Source organism: Pongo abelii, chromosome 12 (genome assembly GCF_028885655.2).
Source record: "Pongo abelii isolate AG06213 chromosome 12, NHGRI_mPonAbe1-v2.0_pri, whole genome shotgun sequence".
Taxonomy (NCBI): Eukaryota; Metazoa; Chordata; class Mammalia; order Primates; family Hominidae; genus Pongo; species Pongo abelii.
In genome coordinates this window covers 99,774,261-99,798,265 of record NC_071997.2, presented here as the reverse complement: position 1 = coordinate 99,798,265, position 24,005 = coordinate 99,774,261, and the positions used below count along the sequence as shown (strand labels likewise).

Below are 24,005 nucleotides of genomic sequence, written 5' to 3'. Positions count from 1 at the left end.
AGGATTCTATCCCTGGAACATTCTGCCATCTCTCTTAATGGGTCAGGTAATCTCAGAGTTGGGTGACCCGGTCGGATTACGGTCCGGTGAACTGATTCGTCTTTATTAAAAACAATAATGGCTTAGGGTTTTCAGGGATCCTGAACTCTAGTCCTACCCTAAAGGCCCAGGGTCAGCGCTGTCTCTGCGGTTGTCCCTGGGCGGTTCTCCCCGTCCCACGCGGGCGCCCTCTGCTGCCCGCCCTGCACTCCCATCCCTGTCAAGCAAAGAGTAGGGTACCAGAGGCTGCAGACCGAGAAGCAGCCACGGGGACTTTACAGCCCCATAGGGAGCCACCTAAACGGTTTCCGATGGAGACCTCAGCGCGCCCCGACAGCCCTTTCTGGGGCCCGATTTGGTATCTGAATTCAACCCCGCAGCAAGTATCCCAGCAAACACGGATAAGAAAATTCCGGGGCTTCCAAACAATATCAAACGCATGGGGCTTCTGAAAGGACAGGACCGTTCAGTAACTTTGCTGAGCCCTTTGTCCTCTCCAGGGACAGGGGACCGGGGCGTGGGGACCTCCGCCTCGGCGACCCACGGGGGCAACCCCTGTGGATGTGGAGGGTGGTGGCGCGCCTTCGGGCTCCTCGCACGCCTTCCCCAATTAGGATCTGCCGCCTGACGTCACGTCTGCCGGAGATTGGCTGCTCAGGTCTGACACTCGGGGCCACGGGAGAGAAACTTTTAAAAGACTTCGCCGCCGGGGCTGCCTCGGAGTGTCCCGCGCGCTCTCGCTCGCTCTCGGCCACCCTCGCCGGGCCCCGAGGCGGCGCGCGCTGCACCCCCCTGCCGGGCGCGCGGACCCTCACCTTGCACGGCCCGCTCCCCTCGCCCCTCCCCGCTCCCCGGGCTCCGCGCTCCCCACCCCCACGCCCTCCTCCTGCTCCCAGCCACAATCGGCCGGGGTCTGGGGCCGCTCAGCCGCCCGCAGAGCCTCCTCCCTCGCCACCGACTTGGCCTCCTCCCGCCTTTCCCGGGCTCTCGGCAGCTCTCGGGGGAGCCTGAACGCGCGGGGAAAGGCGAGCCGCAAGGCCGGGGGAGGGAGCCGGACCGCGCGCGGCCGGTCGCGCCGGCTGGGGCCCGCGATGGCGGGGGCCTGGCTCAGGTGGGGGCTCCTGCTCTGGGCAGGGCTGCTCGCGTCCTCGGCGCACGGCCGGGTGCGGAGGATCACCTACGTGGTGCACCCGGGCCCCGGCCTGGCAGCCGGCGCCTTGCCCCTGAGCGGGCCCCCGCGTTCCCGGACCTTCAACGTCGCGCTCAACGCCAGGTACAGCCGCAGCTCGGCGGCTGCCGGCGCCCCCAGCCGTGCCTCCCCCGGGGTCCCCTCGGAGAGGACCCGGCGCACGAGCAAGCCGGGCGGGGCGGCCCTGCAGGGGCTCAGACCGCCGCCGCCGCCGCCGGAGCCTGCGCGTCCCGCGGCCCCCGGCGGGCAGCTCCACCCCAAGCCCGGCGGCCACCCGGCAGCCGCCCCGTTCACCAAACAAGGCAGGCAAGTCGTGCGCTCCAAGGTGCCGCAGGAGACCCAGAGCGGCGGGGGCTCTAGGCTGCAGGTTCACCAGAAGCAGCAGCTGCAGGGGTAAGCCCACACCCCCTTCCGCCCGCCCGCCCGCCTCGCGCGCGCCGCCCGCGGAGGGACCTGCGGGGTCAGGGCCACTCGGAGCCCCGCGGTGGCCAGGGCGGTCGCGCGCGGTGGGTCGGCTGTCTCTCCCCGCCTCCGCCTGCGCTGAGCGCCGCGGGAAGAGGGGAGTGCGGTGAAGCCCAGGAACTTTTACTGACGTGAAACTCCGAGTGCATTGTTACCGAGCTGCGGGTAAACACAAAAGGCATTTCTGCCTGGGGCGTAACCTTCTGCGCGCAAACCCAACTGCTTCTAGAAGATGGGCGTAAACTTGAGGTCACTACAGTTTAATCCCTCAGCATCAATTAAACTCTGCAACTGAGTTTTAATTTTGGTCTAGGTAATGAAAAAAATGTTTCGAGGGCGGGCTAGCCGTCAAGATCCAGCTCCTGTTCTGTGGCCTGGAACTTTGCAGCATCAGAGAAATCATGGGCTTGGACTTCGCTGCACCTGTGGGGTCTGCTTTCTTGGGGTGGGGTGTCTTGGTATTGATAAAAGTTTTGGTTGGAATGTTTCTGTTATTGGGCGCTCATAGTGTCTTCCCTTTGTGGGAATTCATCTCAGGTTGGGGTGTGGGGGAAAACTTGTTTTGCTTAGTTGGCATGTTTTTTTCAGGGGTGATTCCAGGCCGTGTGCCCTCACTCCTTTTTGGACAGTTCTCTCTGAAACTCATTTCCAATTTGAAATGTTGGCCCAGATAATAGAAAAAATAAATTTGGCTCTACTGTAATTTGGGGGTAAGAAAACCATTTGTTGGGCCCTGTTCTCCCTTCCTGTATAGCCCTAGGTTATGCAGGCTTTTTGGTTCTCCCAGCATTCCCTGATATATGTATGGGCCTTGCCCCTCTGCTTGGGCAGCTTTGGGTTGGGCATCCGGGGTACCTGTTAGGACTCTCTCTCATCCAGAGGGCTGCAGAAGCTGGAGGCTGGCCTTTCTGGAACATGCTGGAAGCTTGGGTTCTTGGGAAGGGGGTCTTTCTGCTGCTGGACTCAGCGATCTTGCTTTGTTTCAGGGTCAATGTCTGTGGAGGGCGGTGTTGTCATGGCTGGAGTAAGGCCCCTGGCTCCCAGAGGTGCACCAAACGTAAGTTGCCATGTTCATAGTGGCCCTGCACAGTAGGCAAAGGTGGGGGAGGTGTCCACATGGGGGCATCTCACAAGGGCCTCTTGAAAGGGCTCGAGGGAAGTTGAAGTCTGAAATACAATCCATCCAGGCTTCATTACCACCTAGGAAGGGCTGAGTCAGGGTAATGTTAGTATCAATGCCAGCAGCAATACATTGTACAGAACAGTGCTGTGCATCCAAGACTTCTCTGAACTCAACGGAGATATTCATCACTCGGGCACATCTGTGAATCAGGAGTTAGGAAAAAAATTTCCATTTGAGGATATGCCGCATGGCAGAACCAATGTAATTAATTTGAACATGATACCAACAAATGAAAGACATTCTTTACGGTGATGGCAGGAGGGGATTGGGGAGTAGAGGGCCCTATTCTGGAGTAAAACATCAATAGTTTTTATAGCTTCCTGAAAACAGCAACCAGAATCCTTCATCCTTGAGGCCTGATGGTTTTCTAGAATGCATTTCTCTGCTGCTCATCAGAACTGACGGATGGGGTTCTCTGCAGTGCTTCTGCATTTCACATGCATGCCCAGCAGTGTTTTTAAAAAAATGTGTTAATGATGCATATAGATTTGAGAACACTGGAAAATTTTTCTCCTATGCATTGTGAAATTAAGGATCAGATTAAAATGTATTTTGAGGCTCTTCTTGACGAATTGATGCTATCGGGTGCTCATTGGACATAAAGGAGTCTTACCTTCTCCCTCAGAAAAAGTGAAGCATTCTTAGTTGTTCTTTGCATAGAGATTGAGGCATTCCTATGTGGATTGGAATTGTCCAAAATTTCTGCTGCTTGAATTTTAAAATACAGGTGGATGAATTTAAAAAATTTCCGATACAGTCAGTCTAGTGACCTTGTTTGTTAAATGTCTTCAATCCTGAAGGAAACAGAAAGGCTTTGGCATACTGGCCTTACTTTTGTAAAAAGGGGAATGTCCACAGGTTTTATGATGTCTTATGATCAAGCAGTAATTGCAGGCATGAACAGCCTTCTGACTATTGAACTCAAACCACTAGATCAGAAATGCTCAGGGTTCTAGGCATTTTAGATTAAGTCATAATTTTTCATTTTGTAACTTCTTAAATTATACTTGTCAGAAATGTGTTAGCATTTGTTTAGAATTTAGCATTGCTCAGGCCAAATGACACGCCCCCACTCCCCTCAGTAACTCATTCTGTCCAAAACCTGCTATGATATGGTTTGTCTGTAACATGGAGATAACTCATCTGTTACAGCACCATTGCAATGGGATATTGCTGAGTAAAGGTTAAAAATACAGAATGGGGCCTGGTGCAGTGACTCACGCCTGTAATCCCAGCACTTTGGGAGGCCAAGGCGGGTGGATGACTTGAGGCCAGTAGTTCGAGACCAGCCTGGGCAACATGGCAAAACCCCATCTCTACTAAAAATACAAAAAACTAGCCAGGTATGGTGGTGTGTGCCTGTAATCCCAGCTACTGGGGAGGCTAAGGCAGGAGAATTGCTCGAACCCAGGAGGTGAAGGTTGCAGTGAGCCGAAGTCGCTCCACTGTACTCCAGCCTGGACAACAATGACTCTGTCTCAAAAAAAAAAAAAAAAAAAAAAAAATTACCCGGGCATGGTGGCGCATGCCTGTAATTGTAATCCTGGCTACTCAGGAGTCTGAGTCAAGAGAATTGCCTGTACCTGGGTAGAGGAGATTGCGGTGAGCAGAGATTGTGCTGGGCGATGCAGAGAGACTCCATCTCAAGAAAAGAAAAGAATTCAGAGCAGGATTTTACAGATAGGCAGAAGCTCCTTGATGCCTGTTGGAGAGAATGCTCTAAGGCTTTTTAATAAGTTTGCTTGGCAAATGATGCAATTGAGTTCTGTCTCTGAAAAGAGGATAGGCCCCCATTTTCAGGTTGCTTGGGGAATTCGGGGATCCAAAGATGTTCTAGAAGATCCCAAGATGTTCCGGATCTTGGGGAATCAATTCATGGCTTCCTGCTTCTGCAGGCAAGAGAGGCAAAGAAGTGTGTGCCTGGGTTTAGCTGGGTTTGCCCCCTGGTAATCCAGAGAGATCACAGAAGACTGCTGGTCGGAAAAATCAGTGTTGAAGTTACTTACAGGGCTCTAGAGGAGGTTGCTACATTGGTTTAATCTTACGGTACCTACAACCGATGCTTCTAGCATTTGGCTTAACTTTTCCCGCTGGCTTCTAGGAGGTAGCCCTTGGACAGTACCAGCATCTAAGCAATGTGACATCACTTTCCTTTTCTATGGTTTTCAGCATTCAGAAGTTGAACCTTCCTGTACTTCCCAGTTTAACAAATGAATTTAGGTACAAATGCTAGAAACTTAATTCACAGCTCTCTTCAGAAATAATTGTGTTTTTAAAAGGCATGCTGGGGTAGGTCAGCGTGCGATCCAAAATAATGTCTCTCTGAGATGGATATTTAAAATAGGGGACTTACTTTGCATGTGTCTGGGAGATCCAGAGAGCTGAGAGAGCCTTCTACCTTCAGATGGGACCACTGCGGCTCCTGCTGATGCTATAAACCTTGTGTCCATGACTGAGTAGTGTGATGCCAGGAAAGACTCCTGGCTTTGGGGTCAGAAGACCTAAATTCAAGTGCTGAAGCCCTCACTAGCTGTGTGGCCTCGGGGAGTTCACTTGACCTGCCTGACCTATATCTTCCCACTCAGAAATGACTGTGCCAAAACCTTGCCTTCTTTATAGGATGGTTGCAGGTATTAAGATGAAAAAAATGGGTATGAAAGCCTTGGTGAAACCAGAAAGATTAATATTAGAGATTAGTATTGGATCAAGCCAAGTAAATTCTGTCTCCTTTATCGATAACTTGGTTTTCTTCTGTTTGTGGTTTCCTTCTCTCACTTCCTTATTATGCTGAGATTGAACAATTACACTTGGGTATAGTTTATTACAGATAAGAGTACAAAAACCAATGATATGCCCACATGAAGTTCCCCCTTATAATAGTCATCATAAAATATGCATGTACATTTAAATGTATAACCCAGGATGTCTTCTAATTGTCATTACATGTTGAAGATAATGAAGAATTTGAGTTTATATAGGTCATGTCCAATTGATGCAAAAAAAATTTCTGTGTAAGAGATTGGAAGTGTTCATGTTGTTCAGTATTTGCCTAATCCAGTGAAGAAAATAAGGTATCCCTTTGAGCAAGCCTGGATTGTTTTTAGTTGATTGAAACCTAATTTAAATGGACCATGATCAAATGCTTCTGAAGACAAAGATTTAGTGAACCTTAAATTGCAAATCAGAAAGATGTGAACAAGCAAGCGGCAGACCCACACAAGGGCAAAGAATGGGTATGTGCACTCACCAAAGTGGTCCTCTAGGTTGTAGCTGCCCAGTCACTATGTAGAGACGCCTGGTTGCATGTTAATGTTGCTTTTCCAGACGCCCTTTGTGTGTGGATCCCTAGGAATTGAAATTATCGTGTGGGATGTGTCGTTTTAGTTAATATTGGATGACTCTTGATAGCGTTACCTGTTTTGGACAAAAGAGATGGAGAGATGGAACACATTTGTGCTCTTTCCAAGGAATTAACATTTAAAGGAAGGTTTTGTGGGTTAGGGACTTTGTCTTCCAAGTGGGGCATTAAACCCCTGATGTGTAACATTTTTGCCTCCTATCATTTTTGTAGTTTTTTTTTTTTCTGTGCCCAAACTGCACCTCCTCCCATGCCCTGCATTGGTTCTTCCAGTCTTTTTGCCCCCGTCTCAGGGTAAGTGCAGGCCAGACCGAGACATTGCCGGTAGGCTCAGCTTTAATGAGAAGACTGGACATGGGAATAGGCAATACAAAAGAATGAGAGGAGAGTGAGGCTGGGCTGGCAGGGTTATGGGGTAGAAGGAAGAGAGATGATGGCAGATACGAATCCAAAGCGGGTGCCTGGCACATTGCAGGCCTTCCATACACGCATGGATGGTTCTTTCATTTACTATTTAGCTTTTACCATGTGCCAGTTTCTATGAATAGAGGAGGAACACAGCCAGCTGTAGGGAGTGCAGGTCTGTTTTTACTCACTTAACTCATGGCACATCAAATGACTTGTTCTCTCCTTAGCAAGAAACAGAAAATCGATATTCCATTGCTTTTCCATTGGCATTCAGCCCATGCTACTTTGGGGGAAAAAACCCAACTCTAGACATTTTCCTTAAATTATATGCAAAGGAGACAGAGTCACATGCACCCTTGGTGCTCAGAGATGCAGTGGTGGATGGCATCATCCAGGAGGGTGTGATGTGGCTGGAGTTCAGGTGACCTAGAGAACTGTCTCAGGCTGTCCCCCATCCCTCTTGGCTTGGCATCGTGCTTGCCAAACTTGGGAGTCGAGCCCAGAGTGATTATATATTTTTTTGTATGCCTGCTATGGCCATTGGCAGCTGCTTTGCCAATAGATCTGCAGTGAGGTTTACCATGGCAACTGCTAGGAGGGCCACCCCGGCCCCCATGTGGGAGGGTCAGCTGGAGAATCTTGTCATGTGACGCAGACAACCTCGGTGAAGAGAGAGGAACCCAGAGGTCAAGTTCACACTAGGTCAAATATGTGTTCTCAAGACTAGTTAAAATCTGCATTTAGGAACCATAAATTCTACACTGTAATAGTGCTTAAACCTTCATGATGAAGCCCTCCTCCAGCCCATGGGCCTGCTGAGGACGCTGCCTGCCTCCTGCCTGCTCTGCTTTATCGAAGTTTTTGCTGCCCAGTAAACCCTGGGCCCTTAGGAAGCCTGACTTGTTGAAAAGACCTTTGACAACCACAGGGTTTTGCTGTTTCTGACCCTGTTATTTGTTGTTTTGGATATTTCAGACATACTCAAACATGTTCGAGAGCTCAAATTTTCCTAAAGTGCAGATTTTGCTTCCCAGTCCTTCCTAGCAATGAACAGAGGCAACTTGGAGTGCGAGGGCTATGTCACCACCCTTTTAATACGGACCAAAATCAGGTCCAGCAGAGAGGAGCTGCCGATGGGGTGGGGGTAACTTGCGCGGTGCTGTGGAGCTTACAGAGAGCATTTTCTTGATCTTCACACCCTGTAGTGTCATTGAGGCAGGCATGCTTTATTACCCCTATTCCAGACAGTGGGGCAGTGCTCAGATGCCACTGCAGGTCTTGTGGCTCTTCCTACTTCCCTGGGCTTCCTGGACGTTCAGTGCTGTGACATTCTTTCTTGAGGTCTTGGTCTGAAAACTGTCCTGACAGTCCTCAGTTATCTGGATTGGCTTCCACTGCCTGACTTCACATCATGATTTTCCAAGCTATGTGAGTTTTCTCGGGCTTCTGGAACAAGTTCCACAAGCTGGGTGACTTAGAACGATAGAAGTGTATTGTCTCACAGTTCTGCAGTCCAGAAGTTCAATGTCAAGGTGTTGATGGGGTTACTTCCTTCTGAAGGCAGTTCTAGGCCTCTCTCCTTGGTCTGTAGATGGCTGTCTCTTCCCTGTGTCTTTATACATTGTCTTCTGTGTGTGTCTGTCTCTGTGTCCAAATTTCTCCTTTTTATAAGGACATCAGTCACATTGTATTAGCGCCTCTGCCCCCCCCCGCCAATGATCCCATTTTAACTTGATTACCTCTGTAAAGAACCTATCTCCAACGGTGGTCACATTCTGAGGTACTTGGGGTTAGGACTTCAACACTTTTTTCTTTGTTTTTGTAGGGGGAGTACAATTCAATTCATGATGTAAGCCTGTGGATGCCTTGCACATAGGCTGGAGAGATGGGCTATTCAGAGTTGGCTCATTCCTGGGGCACTTGGGAACCCTAGCAGCTTACCCAAGGATGGGTGGGCGGGGCTTTGACTGGGCCCCTGCCACACAATCTGTGACTGTGGATCTAATTTGGTTACTTTTCTACTGCAGCAGCTCTGGCTGCTCCAGGGGGTGTTAGGAGAGATGAGGAATTGGCCACAGGTAATTTTGGTGATGCCTCAGGCCATTTTTACTGGGGCTCTTTTAAAGAGATTCTAGATTGGTGTTTCTTACACATGAATGTCCAGCGGGACCACTGGAAGGGTTTGTTAAAATGTTAAAACTTGTTAAATTCAACAAATTGAATCAAAATCTTTGGGGTTTTTAACAAGCATCCCAAATTATGCTGATGGAGGTGGCCCACAGTTTGAGAAACTGATCTGGAAGGAACTCAGTCCTGGGCAATATTTATGACCCTTTATGTGGTAATTTAAAGGCCAACCTCAATGCTTAACAATTTAGAGAAACCTCTCAAGCAAGGCAGGAACCCTCTAAACATTGGGATAGCTCGGATTTGAAGAATGTATATACAGTCAAAGATTGCTGCACATGCAGTTTTTACATCCAGTTTTTCTTTAGTTAGTTGAATGTTTAATGTATATATGTGTATTTTTGAGAGAGCTGGAAATTTGCAAAATTGTTGCTGCATCAGTGATTATGTAGAGTGCCTTTTAAAAAAGATTTAAACACTTTGGAACACTTGGGTGTTTTTTTCCACTAATTTTTTTTTAATTACAAAATTTTTAAAGTTATATATATGTATATTTTTGCGAGAGCTGGAAGTTTGCAAAATTGTTGCTGCATCAGTGATTACATAGAGTGCCTTTTAAAAAAGATTTTTTGGAACATTTGGGTGTTTTTTTCCACTAAATTTTTTTTTTAATTACAAAATTTTTAAAGTACACACAAACATAGAAGCTGCCCATCAGGGTCATGTTTTTAAAAGCTCCCTGATGTGGTAGTTAAGTACAATGATTTTTACATAAAGGAGAAACTGTGGTCTTATCTTTCTCTAAATGCATGGTTTACTAATGGTTTCCTGCTTTCTTAGTGGAGAGAAAATATTACATAATTTGTTGGTGTGACACAAATTGGTTGTTTTGGTACTTATGGAAAAATACATCAGGGCTGTATTTGCAAGCATACCTCAGATATGGAGGGTTCAGTTCCAGCAAATATCTCAATAAAGTGAGTCACAAATTCTTTGGTTTCCCAGTACATGTAAAAGTCATGTTTATACTATATTGTGGACTATTAAGTGTACAATAATAGCATTATGTCTAAAAAGGCAAGTGTATACCTTAATTAAAAATATTTTGTTACTAAAAAATGGAATGATCAAGTGAGCCTTGAGTGAGTCGTCATCTTTTTGCTAGTGGAAGGTCTTGCCTTGATATGGATGGTTGCTGAAAGTTGGGGTGGCTGTGGCACTTTCTTTAAAATAAGAAAATAATGAAGTTTGCTGCACTAATTGACTCCTTTCATGAAAGCTTTCTCTGTAGCATACAGTGCTGTTTGATAGCATTTGGCCTACTGTATAACTTCTTTCAAAATTGGAGTCGGTCTTCTCAAACCCTACTGCTGCCTTATCATCTGTTTGTATAAAATTATAAATTCTTTGTTGTCATTTCAACAATGCTCACAGCATCTTCACCAGGAGTAGATTCCATCTCAAGAAACCACCTTCTTTGCTCATTCATAAGAAGGAGCTCCTCATCTGTTCAAGTTCGAACATGAGATTGCAGCAATTCAGTCCCATCTTCAGGCTCCACTTTTAATTCTCTTGCTATTTCCACTACCTCTGCAGTGACTTCCTCCACTGAAGTCTTGAACTCCTCCAAGTCATCCATGAGGGCTGGAATCAGCTTCTTCCAAACTCCTGTTAATGTGGATATTTTAATCTCCTCCCGTAAATCATGAATGTTCTTAATGGCATCTAGAATGGTGAATCCTTTCCAGAAGGTTTTCGATTTACTTTGCCCAAATCCATCAGAGGAATCACTATCTATGACAGCTGTAGCCTTATGAAATGTATTTCTCAAATAAGAAGACTTGAAAGTTGAAATTACTCTTTGACCCATGGACTACAGAATGGATGATGTTTTAGCAGGCATGAAAATGACGTTAATCTCCATGTACATCTCCATCACAGCTTACAGGTGACCGGGTGCATAGTCAGTGAGGAGTAATATTTTGAAAAGAACCTTTCTGAGCAATAGGTCTCAACAGTGGGGTTAAAAAATTCAGTTAACCATGCTGTAAACACACAGACTGTCATCCGGGCTTTGTTGTTCCATTTACAGAGCACAGGCAAAGCAGATTTAGCATAATTCTTAAGGGCCCTGAGATTTTTAGAATGGTAAATTAGCTTTGGCTTCAACTTAAAGTCACCAGCTGTGTTAGCCCCTAAAAGGAGAGTCAGCCCATCCTTTGAAACATTGAGGCCAGGAATTGACTTCTCAGTTTTCTTCAAGAACTTTTTCTTTGCATTCACAACTTCGCTAACTGGTGTAAGAGGTCTAGCTCTTGGCCTGTCTTGGCTTTCTACCTGCCTTCCTCACTTAGCTTTTGATTTAAGGTGAGAGATTTGTGAGTCTTCCTTTCACTTGAGCCCTTAGAGGCCATTGTAGGGTTATTAATTAGCCTGACTTCAATATTGTTGTGTCTCAGGGAATAGGGAAGCCCAGGGAAAGGGAGAGAGATGAGAGAACGGCTGGTCGGTGGAGCAGTCAGAACACACACAACATTTCTCAGTTAAGTTTTCTGTCTCATATTGGGTATGATTTGTGGTGTCCCAAAACAACTACAATGGTAACATGAAAGATCACCGATCACATATCACTGTAACGGATACATTAATAGTGAAAAAGTGTGAAATATGAGAATTTCCAGAATGTGACACAGAGACAGAAAGTGAGCACTTGCTATTGGGAAAATATTGCCAGTAGACTTGTTGCATGCAAGGTTGTTACAAACCTTCCATTTGTAAGAAACACAGTGTTTGCGAAGTGCAGTAAAGTGAAGCAAAATAAAATGAGGTCTGCCTGTATATGTATATACTGATGTGTGTCTGTTAATTTTTCCTGCCTGTTATGGATTGAGCACATCATGTAGACACAGTCCATTGGATACTGAAATTCTGTGCATACATCGCCATCGAGACCCATGACTGTGTGGTTATAAGAAGGAGGTGCCACTGCTTACTCCCCTCCTCTCCCTTCTATCTTGCATGCTTTTGTTGCCTTTCTCCTCTTCCTCCCCTTACTTGGTCTCAGTTTGGTTTGTCCTGAATGGCAGGCATTATGGCTCAGTGGTTGGAAGTTCAGTCTTTGGCATTAGAATAGCTCCTAATTGACCTTAATACTTCCTCACTGTGTAATCTCAGACAGTCAAGCTTGAGACCTGGAGCAGGGCTAAGTTAACTCCATTCGCAAAATAGGAATAATGATGGTCTCTGTCATCATCCAGGGGCTTGCTATGGGGCTGCATTAGGTAATATATTAAAAGTGCATAGAGAGCAGGGCCCCTGCAGAGTAGTTGACAAAAATGAGCTCGCAGCACCTTTCATTTGTCTGCTCAGGACTACTTCCTCCTGGGCACCACTGCTTCTTCCATGCCCGTCTTCTGAGATCCTTGGGGGCTGATCCTGTTTGGTACTCCCTAAGCAGATTCTATTTGATGCTCCCTAAGCACTCTGATTTCACTCTTAGTTGGCTCTGGGTATGGCTGAGCCAGGTGGAAGAGGCATCTGTCCCCTCATCAGTGTTGAGCTCCTGGGAAGCAGGTCCCTTGCTTTGCCACAGTACAAGTGCCACAGTACAAATGCTACCTAGGAATAGAATAGAGTTGAGTCAAACTAGCATTTCTGATTTTGCTATGTTGCTAATGCTGTCCTCTAAATACTATAGAAAGAATTCTTTCTGTTTTCTTTGTTTACTCTCACCTTTTGGCAATAATTTCCACTTGTTTTTCTTTCCTGCATTTTCTGTCTGTACTTTTCCTTGCCCAGCAGACACTGCTGATTATGACAGCTTTTTCAAGGGCACAGCACCTTACTCTGTTTCCTCCTGCCTTTGCTCTGTAAGGCTGCTCTGGCATGGCCCAAATTGAGATGACTTTTCCTTTCTCCCTGCCAATTTTAGAATCTTTCTGTTCAACATCATCATCTGATAGAGATTTGGGACTAAGTAAAATGAATGTTGTATGATTTTCCCTGTAATTTTAGATCCCCAAATACTGTTCTTGGCCAACTACACTATTCCCTGTGGCTTTTTTACTCCACCACATTTGAGTAATATTGTTGGCATGGACATAAGTAAACAGTTTGAAAATGTCGTGTTTTGTAAACTAGAAGATGGATGGGCTGGTTTTTTAATACATGCTCTTGGTTCTGCTGGGCCAAAGGAAAGATGAATTTGGTCAGTAGATGGGAAGATGAATTAGAGGAAGGTGTTGCTATCCGAAGTTGATGTGGCCAACTTTACTGAACTGATGAGATCAGTTATTTAGAGGTGAAAACCGAGTGACTGGAGGCAACTCTTCAGAGGGATTTGGATAATGCAGTTAGAGGGAATTTTTATAGAGGAGATAGCATGCTACCAGTAAGAAGCCGCCAACAGAAAATATGATAATAAAGTAAGGAAAATAGAAGGATAAGGATCTTTTGTCTTTGTAAATTTAGACATGTTTTTATTTCTTTGTAGAATTACCAGACAATTCCAATGTGGCTTTTAATCTTTCATGAACTTCATTTTATTATTGCTGTATATATATATGTGTGTGTGTATGTATATGTGTGTATATATATATGCGTGTGTGTATATATACGTATATATATATACACATATATACGTGTGTATATATGTGTATATATATATATTTGAGATGGAGTCTTGCTTTGTCGCCCAGGCTGGAGTGCAGTGGTGTGATCTCAGCTCACTGCACCCTCTGCCTCCTGGGTTCCAGCGATTCTTCTGCCTCAGCCACCTGGGTACCTGGGATTACAGGCACCTGCCACCACACCTGACTAATTTTTGTATTTTTAGTAGAGATGGGGTTTCACCACGTTGGCCAGGCTGGTCTTGAACTCCTGACCTCAGGTAATCTACCTGCCTTGGCCTCCCAGAGTGCTGGGATTACAGGTGTGAGCCACCACACCCAGCCTATTATTGCTATTTTTAATTAAATGTAGCGTCTCCATCCTCCCATATGCATTTCATGTTCACACCATAGCGAGTAGACAGTTAACACTTAGCATCTTCAAAATATGATTATTGTAAAAGCTATTTAAATAAGCCGAGACTTATCACTTCACCTTCATAAATCATTCAAGGATGACGATACTTCTGCCTCTTCACTGGCTGTGAAACTTCAAGCAGATTAATGAACTCCTCTGAGACTTCTCAACCTTCAGACGGGAAGAGTACCCTCATCACACAACTTCATTCATGTTGTTGTAAATATCAGGCATACAAATCCTCTTTGCTCTGAATGCTTGTCACATTGCATCATAGACATTTATGTATTGTCTGGCATTCCTGCTTGAATGTGAGCTCTATGAGGGTAGTGATTATACTATAGTCATCTTTTTGTCTTCAGTACCTGGTAAGCATGTACACCTTTATGGAATGAATGAATGAATGAATGAATGAATGAATGAATGGATTGATTTGTTGTACTTTCACCAAGCTCCTATATAGTAGGTTTTGGTACACGGAAGGTGTTAAGATGACTTTTTCTTTCTCCCTGCCAATTTTAGAATCTTTCTGCTCAATATCATCATTTGATAGAGATTTGGGACGAAGTAAATGAATGTTGTATGATTTTTTTTCCCTCTAATTTTAGATCCCCAAGTACCATGTACTTGAAAAAACTAAAACAGGGTCACAGGCTAGAGAGTGACAGGAGGTGGAGGTGGAGGTGGGGAGAGGGCTAAAAGAAGGTCTCTATAGGAAGTGACATGTGAGGCCTGTGTGATATGAAAGGGTCTGAGAGAAGAGTATTTTAGGCCAACAGAATGGCTAGCATAAAGGCCTTGGAGTGGGGATAGGCCTGGCTTGTTGTGGGAACATAGGTTATTATCGTTGGGTTGACAGTGAGTGCTGCTGTAATAGGTGATATAAGATAGGGTTGGATCCCAAGTCAAGTCTTATAGGCTGTGTGAGGCCACAGATAAGATAACAAGAGGGGACTGTACAAGACAAGCACAGTCATCACAAGTACTATACAACACGAGTGCATGCAAGTGTATTTTATTACTAAGAAATTAAAGAAAATAAAGGATTTAGTATTTTTTAAGGCATGGAAAAATATCTTACATAGAAAATTCATTAGATCACTTTGATTGCTATTTTTTTATTGATGAGAAAAACTGCATGTGGAACAGTGAAGTACCCAAGTCCACACACAAATTATTGTCATAGCCTGACCACCTGCCTGGTGCCCAGATTGCCAGACCAGCCCTGTGCTGATTGGACTTCTGGGCCTCTGCCGAGCTCTGGTGGAAAGGCAAGACCTTCAGCAGGGAGCTGCGAGGTTGCGGTTTAGGATGAAAGTGTGAGGGTGAAGAAAGCCAAGTCACTGGTCACTATTGTGTTAAAAGCAAATTAATGGGGATCCTTACATGGTACTAAATTTTAAAAAATGTTCAATCCTTTAAAAATTGATTAAAAATTTTATTTTGATGATCATAGAAAATCTACAGAGAGCTGATAGGTTGTGTTAAAGTGGGAGTTAAATATTTTTGGAACATTTGTATGCTGTTCTGAGGTTTTGTTCATCCCCCCACCTCAACATCTAATTTACAAGTTGGGTTAGTCATTGACTCCGCCTCCCATTTTGTAGTAAAGATCAAGTCAAATGAGGCTCATCACAATGCTTCACAAAAGGGGCCGGGTGTGGTGGCTCATGCCTGTAATCCCAGCACTTTGGGAGGCTGAGGCTGGTGGATCACCTGAGGTCAGGAGTTCGAGACCAGACTGGCCAACATAGTGAAACCCCATCTCTACTAAAAATACAAAAATTAGCCGGGCGTGGTGGTGGGCGCTGGTAATCCCAGATACTTGGGAGGTTGAGGCAGGGGAATCACTTGAAGCAGGAGGTGGAGGTTGCAGTGAATCAAGATTGTGCCATTGCACTCCAGCCTGGGCAACAAGTGGGAAACTGCATCTCAAAAAAAAAAAAAAAAAAAAATGCTTCAATACTTTACAGAAGGGACGTATAAACATAAGGTGACCTTATTAATAAGGTTTTTATAACCATTTTGTACACTTTTTTTTTTATAATGTGTTGGTGCATTCCTTGTCTTGAAAAATGGAATGCATAAAAGGTACCCATTTTCAATGAGTTTTTGGTAACTAAAGAATTGGTGTCTCTGATGTTTATACTGACCATCAAGTTTACCAACAGTGTCTCTGGTACATCTCCTAGAAGTTGGTTTGAAAATAAACAAAAATACCTACATCTCCACTTTAATTCTACCCTCCCTGGAATTTATTTTATTCTCCTAAAAGTAGGGTTCGTGCAAAGACAAGAATTCTTTCAAGAGAGCCCTGTTTCTTTTATTTTGAGGTAGTGAAAAGGTTATGTTAAGTTAGTCCAAAATTTCATAGTAATTGAAGGTGAAATAATACAGACAATAAGTAAATTAAAGGTAGAGACTGTTTTTGTTTTACTTTTTCATTCATTTAGGAGATTGGCCTACACAGCAGTTCTCTTTATATACAATAGACCCTCGGTAAGGTTTCTTGATTAGTAAGCATTGCAAGTTTCATTTGTTTCTGAGTGGAAGACCAGCTGAAATCCATTTAAATCAATGAATACTGAGATTATGTTATTAAATGGTACTTTTTGTTTTATGAGAATGTATATTACAACAAATGTCACTGTGTAAGTTTGGAATGCTGTGTTTTGAGTGTTAGAGGCTCTTTTCTCTGGCAAAATTTCCCGATTTCTTCTTTTAATACAGAGTGCTTGAATGGCACTTCACAGACACTTAGCCTCGTAGCTCTCAAAGTATAGACCCTGGAATGGGGCATCAGCTCCGCCTGGGAACTTGTTAGAAATGCAAACTCTCCAGCCGTGTTAAACCAGGAACTCTGGGATGGGGCCAGCCATCTGTGTTTTAACCAGGCCTCTTGGGGATCCTGATACAGCTGTGGCTTGAGAACCACTGCTCTAGCAGAACCCATCTCCTCCTCCCTTTCCACACCCCCCCACTCTACTGTGATGACTTGTGGTGTGATGAGGGGGACAGGGAAATCAGCTCTTTTGGGCTCCAGGCCTTGAGAGTAGAGGCTTCATTTATCCTTTCCCCCTTCATTTCTGCCTGAGGATGAGTTTGTATGGTATAAAGCCCAGTGGAATGGATCATTTTCCCCAGTCTCAGATGGGAACCTTGGAATCGGATAAGATGTAGCTGTGTATGTTGTTACTGTTGTTATTAATTGTTATTCAGAGACAAGGTCTCACTCTGTAACCCAGGCTGGAGTGTAATGGCGTGATCATAGCTCACTGTGAACTTGCACTCCTGGGCTCAAGCGATGCTCCTGCCTCAGCCCCCGGAGTAGCTAGGACTACAAGTGCATGCCACCATGCCCAGCTATTTTTTTTTTAACTTTTTTGTAGAGGTGGGGTCTCGCTGTGTTGCCCAGGCTGGTCTTGAACTCCTGGCTTCAAGTGATCCTCCAACCTTGGCCTCCCAAAGTGCTGGGATTACAGGTGTGAGCCACTGCACCTGGCCACCATGCACATTAATACACATTCTATACTGTATGCTCACTGAGGAACGGCAAAGAAACCAGTTTTCATTCAGTGAATATACCTATAAATGTGTTTTGTACCTTTAGGTCGTCCTAATTCTGTTCTGTTCCTTAACATAAAAGATGCCTAAACCACACTTCTTCATATTCTTCAAAGCCACATTTATCAAGGTGTGGTTCCAGGACCTCCTACAACAGAACCCCTGTGGGATGCGTAACAAATGCAGGTTGTGGGGCTTTCCCACAGACCTACCAAATTGGAACCCCTGGTAGTAGACCCCTTGGCCCTCATTTTCACAAGCACCTATCTGACTGATCCACACTGAAGCTTGGGGGCCCTGAGTTTAAAGTACATATGCTGGAATATAAGATATCAAAAGTGAAGAATGATGAGAAAGATATTGCAAAATTAATAAAAGTAACAAAGGAGCAACATTTTATTTTAGAAATAGGTGCCATTACTTGTTTCTAAAATAATTTGAAACTGAAATGAAGAACAAGCTGTTGTCTAGAGCATACTCTTGGAATTGGCAGGGATTGTGCTTCCTCGTGTCAAGATCAAGAAGCTCAGATGCAGAGGAGACAAGGCTGTGCTGCTCAGTTGTTCCTTGGGGTCATGCTGACTCCATCCTGGAAGTTGCTGGAGGAATGCATCATATGTTTGGAAACAGCCCACTTGAGAATTTCAGCAATGACACACTTTTTTTATTAGATGTGTATTTAGGAGAGGAATTGCCTATTATAAGACTAGGGCCCTTTGTAGAAGGAGCTAAAAAAGGAGCTGGTTTGCTTGTCCTGTGAAATAGGGACTGTTTTCCCCATTGTGCATCTTTCCTTTTCTTTCCACAAAATAAATAAATGCAAAGACATGTCACTTGAATGTTGTATAAAAATCAGGTCTTTTAAAAAATACTTGTTTCTCTCCAAGTAGAAAGGGCATTTTTTTCCCCAGGGGAAACTTATTAAAATCATCAGTTATTGTAGTAATAGCTATGCCTCCTTAAAATAAGTAGATTTTTTTTTCTTCCCAGTGCCAGTAGCATGTAGCTATTTCCAAATATGTTAACTTTTGATGAAGCATCCAAATGTTTAAATATCATATAAAGGCCACAGTTCTAAGAAATGGTGTTAAAATTTTGAGAAAATTCAAATTTGAGGAATTACCTAAATACTAAGTACATTAAAAAGTATTTGTAACATTAAAAAAAATTTATGTCAAATATTTTTTAATGTCAAAAATATTTTTTAATACTTAAAAAACTTTAGCACTTTGGGAGGCTGAGGCGGGCGGATCATGAGGTCAAGAGCTCGAGATCATCTGGCCAACATGGTGAAACCCCATCTCTACTAAAAATATAAAAATTAGCTGGGTGTGGTGGCGTGCGCCTGTAGTCCCAGCTACTCGGGAGGCTGAGGCAGGAGAATCGCTTGAACCAGGGAGGTGGAGGTTGCAGTGAGCTGAGATCGCGCCATTGCACTTTAGCCTGGGGACAGAGCAAGACTATCTTAATAAAAAAAACAAAAAACAAAAACAAACTTTAGTCCTTACTCCTTCAGTCTCAGTTGGGAAAACCATAGAATAATGAAGACAAAGTTACAGATTAAAGCAATAGCTCCATGGCCAAAGTGGACAGTGGAGTTATTAAATAGTGTATTTAAATAGACTTTTGAGAGAAGTTTTAGGTTCAGAGCAAAATTGAACAGAAAGTACAAAATTCCTGTATACCTCTGACCCCACATACACACAACCTCTCCCACCATCAAAATCCTGTCTCTGTCCTGTTACAATTGATGAACCCCTATATTATCACCCAATGTCCATAGTTTATATTAGGGTTCACTCTTGGTGTTGTATATTCCTTGGGTTTTGGCAAATATATAATGACATACATCTACAGTATCATACAGAATAGTTTCACTGCCCTAAAAATCCTCTGTGCCCTGCGTACTCATCCCTTCTTCCTGTCTAAACCCTGACAACCACTGATCCTTTCACTGTCTCCACAGTTTTGCCTCTTCCAGAATAACAAATGGTTGAGATCATACTGTAGGTAGTCTTTTCAGATTGGCTTCTTTCACTTAGTAATAGCCACTTAAAGTTCCTCCGTGTCTTTTCATGGTTTGATAGCATGTGTCTTTTTAGTGCTGAATAATATTCCATTGTCTGGATGTACCATAGTTTATTTATCCATCGTCTGCTGAAGGACATCTTTGTCACTTCTAAGTTCTGGCAATTATGAATAGAGCTGCTGTAAACATTTTTGTACAGGATTTTGTGTGGACGTAAGTTTTCAACACTTTTGTGTAAATACCAAGGAGTGTGATTCCTGAACTATATAGTAAGAGTATGGTTAGTTTGGTAAGAAGTGGAAACTGAAACTGTCTTCCACAATGGCTATACTATTTTGCAATACCAACAGCAACAAATGAGAGTTCCAATTGCTCCACTTCCTCATCAGCATTTATTGTTGTCATCAGTGTTTTGGATTTTGGCCATTCTAATAGGTATGTAGTGGTTTTAATCTTGTTGTAATTTGCAATTCCCAATAATAACATCCCAATAAATAACATGATGTTGAACATCTTTTTATAAGCCTGAGGTACTTGAGCTTTTTTTGGTAAGGTATTTGTTCAGGTCTTTTGCCCGTTTTTTAATCAAGTTGTTTGTTTCCTTATTGTTGAGTTTTAAGGTTCTTTGCATATTTTGGATAATGGTCCTTTATCAGACATGTCTCTTGAAAATATTTTCTTCCACTCTGTGTCTTTTCATTCTTCTCAGTGTCTTTTTTAGGACAGAAGTTTTCATTTTAATGAAATCCAGCTTATCAATTCTTTCTTTCATGGATTGTGCCTTTGGTGTTATATCTTGTTTTATTTTATTAGCTAGGACTTCCTGTACTATTGAAAAGGAGTGATGAGAGAGAATATTCTTGCCTTATTCATGATCTTAGCAGAAAAGCTAGTTGCTCACCATTAAGTATGATGTTAGCTGTATGTTTTTTATAGATGTTCTTTATCAAGTTAGAGAAATTCCCTTCTATTCCTAGTTTGCTGAGAGTTCTTATCATAAGTGGGTGTTGGATTTTGTTGAATGCTTTTTCTGTATCTATTGATATAATCATGTGATTTTTCTTCTTTAGGTTGTTGATGTGATGGATTATGTTGATATTTGAATGTTAGACCAATCTTGCATACCTGGGATAAATCCCATTTGGTTGTTGTGTATAATTGTTTTTATACATTGTTGCATTCAAATTTGCTAATATTTTGTTGAGGATTTTTGTATCTGTGTTCATGAGAGATACTTGTCTGTAGTTTCCTGTTCCTGTAATGTCTTTGCCTGATTTTGGTATTAGGGTGATGCTGGCCTCAGAATGAGTTAGGAAGTGTATTCTCTTCTTCTATCTTCTGAGAGAGATTATAGAGAATTAGTATACTTTCTCCCTGAAATGTTCCTAGAATTGAACCCATCCTGGCTTGCTGTTTTCTGTTTTGAAAGGTTATTGTTGATTCAGTTTCTCGAGTTTTGGCAGATTATGTCTTTTAAGGAATTGATCCATTTCGTTTAGGTTATTGAATTTGTGGGCATAGAATTCATAATATTCCTTTATTATTCCTTTAATGTTCATAGGATCTATAATGATGTTCCTGCTTTCATTTCTGACATTAGTAGTTTGTGTCTTCTTTTTTTCTTAGTTAGCCTGGTTAGAGGCTTATCAATTATATTGATGATTTCAAAGAGCTAGCTTTTGGTTTCATTTATTTCTTTTGTTTACTTTCTATTTTCAGTTTCATCGATTTCTGCTCTAATTTTCATTAGTTCTTTTCCACTGCTTACTTTGGATTTAATTTGTTGCTCTTTTTCTAGTTTCGCATGGTGGAAGCTTAGATTATTAATTTTAGATTTTCCTTATTTTTAAATATATGCATTCATTGTTATGAATTTCCCTCTAAACACTGCTTTCACTGTGTCCTGCAAATTCCATTAAGTTGTATTTTAATTTTCATTTAGGTCTAAAATATTTTAAAATTTCTCTTGAGATTTCATCTTTGACCCATGCTTTGTTTAGAATTATGTTGCTGTACCTCCAAGTATTTTGGGATTTTTCCAGTTATTGTTATAAATTTCTAGTTTAATTCCATTGTGACCTGAGAACAGATATTATATGATTTTTACTCTTTTAAATTTGTTAAGATGTGCTTTATGACCCATAATGTGGTTTGTTTTGGTGAATGTTCTATGTAATCTTGAGTGAAATGTATATTCTGCTGTTGTTGGATGAAGTAGTAAATAGATGTCAGTTATTTTCAGCTAGTTGATGGTCACATTGAATTCCAACTGTGTCCTTACTGATTTTCTGCATGCTGGATCTGTTCATTTTGTGATAAAGGAGTATTGAAGTTTCCAACTGTAATTATGGATTCATCTGTTACTCCTTGCATTTCTATCAGTTTGTTTGTTTGTTTGTTTTTGAGACAGGGTGGAGTGCAGTGGTGCAGTCTCTACTCACTGCAACCTCTGCCTCCTGGGTTCAGGTGATTCTTGTGCCTCAGCCTTCTGAGTAGCTGGGACTACAGGTGGATGCCACCATGCCTGACTAATTTTTGTATTTTTTGGTAGAGATAGGGTTTCACCATGTTGGCCATACTGGTCTTGAACTCCTTATCAGGTAATCCGCCTGCCTTGGCCTCCCAAAGTGTAGGGATTACAGGCGTGAGCCACCGTGCCTGGTTATCTATCGGTTTTTGCCTTACGTATTTGGTGCTCTGTCGTTAGGTGCATACACATTAAGGATTGGTTATGTTTTCTTGGAGAATTGACACTTTTATTATTATGTAATGCTCCACTTTATGCCTGATAACTTTCCTTGCTCTGACGCCAGCTCTCTGTTAAACTAAAGTAGCTATTTCTGCTTTCTTTTGATTAGTGTTAGCATGGTATATATTTTTTCATCCCTTTACTTTTCATTTATATCAGTCTTTATATTGAAAGTAGCTTTTTGTAGACAACACATTGTTGGGTTTTGTTTTTTGATCCACTCTGACAGTCTCTGCCTTTTAATTGGTGTATTGAGACCATTGATGTTTAAAGTGATTATTGATATAGTTGGATTAATAGCTACTGTATTTGTTACTGTTTTCTATTCATTGCCCTTGTTTTTTGTTTCTCTTTTTGTCTTCTACTTTTTTTCTGACTTTTTTTTTTTTTAAGACAAGGTCTTGCTCTGTTGCCCAGGCTGGAGTGCAGTGGTGCAGTCTCATCTCACTGCATCCTCCACCTCCCAGGCTCAAGTGATCCTCCCACCTAAGCCTCCCAAGTAGCTGGGACTGTAGGTGTGTACCACCACACCTGGCTGATTTTTTTCTTCTGTGTGTGTGTGTGTGTGTGTATTTTTTTTTTTTTTTTTTTTTTTGAGGCAGTGTCTCACTCTGTCACCGAGGCTGGAGTGCAGTGGGCGATCTCGGCTCATTGCAACCTCTGCCTCCTGGGTTCAAGCAATTCTCCTACCTCAGCCTCCCAAGTAGCTGGGATTATAGGTGCCTGCCACCATACTTGGCTAATTTTTGTATTTTTAGTAGAGACAGGGCTTTACCATGTTGATCAGGCTGCTCTTGAACTCCTGACCTCAAGTGATCTGTCCGCCTTGGCCTCCCAAAGTGTTGGGATTACAGGTGTGAGCCCCTGTGCCTGGACTTGTGTTTGTATTTTTTGTAGAGATGAGGTTTTGCCGTGTTGCCCAGGCTGGGCTTCAACTCCTGGGCTCGGGCTCAAGTGATCCCTCTGACTTAGTTGCCCAAAGTGCTGGTATTACAAGCATGGGCCACCATGCCTGGTCCCTTTTGTGGTTTTGACTGAGCATTTTATGCGATTCTGTTTTTCTCCTTTCTTAGCATATAAGTTATACTTTTTTTTAAACTTTTTTAGTTGTTGCCCTAGAGTTTGCAATGTATGTTTACAACTAATTCAAGCCCACTTTCAAGTAACACTATACCACTTCACTGATAGTGTGAATACCTTATAATAACAGAATAATCTTGATTTCTCTCTCCCATTCCTTGTATCATTGCTGTCACTCATTTCACTTACATATAAGCACACACACACAATTGAATGTATTGTTGATATTATTTTGAGCAAACTTATATATCAAGAATTAGAAAAATAAAAGTGTTTTAGTTTACCTTCACTATTCCTTCTCTGGTGCTCTTACTTTCTTTGTGTAGATCTGATTATCTGTCCTATATTGTTTGTCTTCTCTCTGAAGAACTTCTTTTAACATTTGTTGCAAGGCAGGTCTACTGACAACAAATTTCCTTGACTTTTGTTTGTCTGAGAACATCTTTATTTCTCTTTCACTTTTTAATTTTTGTGGGTACATAATAGGTGTATGTATTTATGGGGTACATGAGATATTTTAATACAGGTGTATAATGTGTAATAATCACATGAGAGTACATGGAGTATCTGTTATCTCAAGCATTTATCCTGTATGTTACAAACAATCCAATTATACTCTTTGTTATTTTAAAATATGCAATAAATTATTGTTGACTATAGTCACCCTGTTGTGCCATCAAATACACAGAACATACTCATTCTGTCTAACTATATTTTTGTACCCCTTAACCATCCCCACATTGCCCCAGTCACACTACCCTTCCCAACTCCTCTAATAACTATCATTCTGCT

The 24,005-nt window shown here is 42.8% G+C and overlaps 1 protein-coding gene across 11 annotated transcripts in view; it reads left to right on the top strand.

Annotated features, from left to right (window-relative positions):
• The first annotated feature begins 757 nt into the window (after positions 1–757).
• LTBP1 (latent transforming growth factor beta binding protein 1) overlaps positions 758–24,005 on the top strand; it is a 446,431-nt gene continuing 423,183 nt past the window's right edge. For 9 of the 11 annotated variants that reach the window (XM_063713730.1, XM_054548233.1, XM_063713729.1 and 6 more), the window contains exons 1-2: positions 1,116–1,621; positions 2,677–2,747. In XM_063713730.1, coding sequence (XP_063569800.1) covers positions 1,131–1,621; positions 2,677–2,747 — 562 coding nt within the window. In that variant the 5' untranslated portion in view covers positions 1,116–1,130. Of the gene's footprint in view, positions 1,622–2,676; positions 2,748–24,005 lie in introns of all 11 variants that reach the window. The other 2 variants (XM_024242216.2, XM_024242210.2) reach the window with 1 other exon arrangement.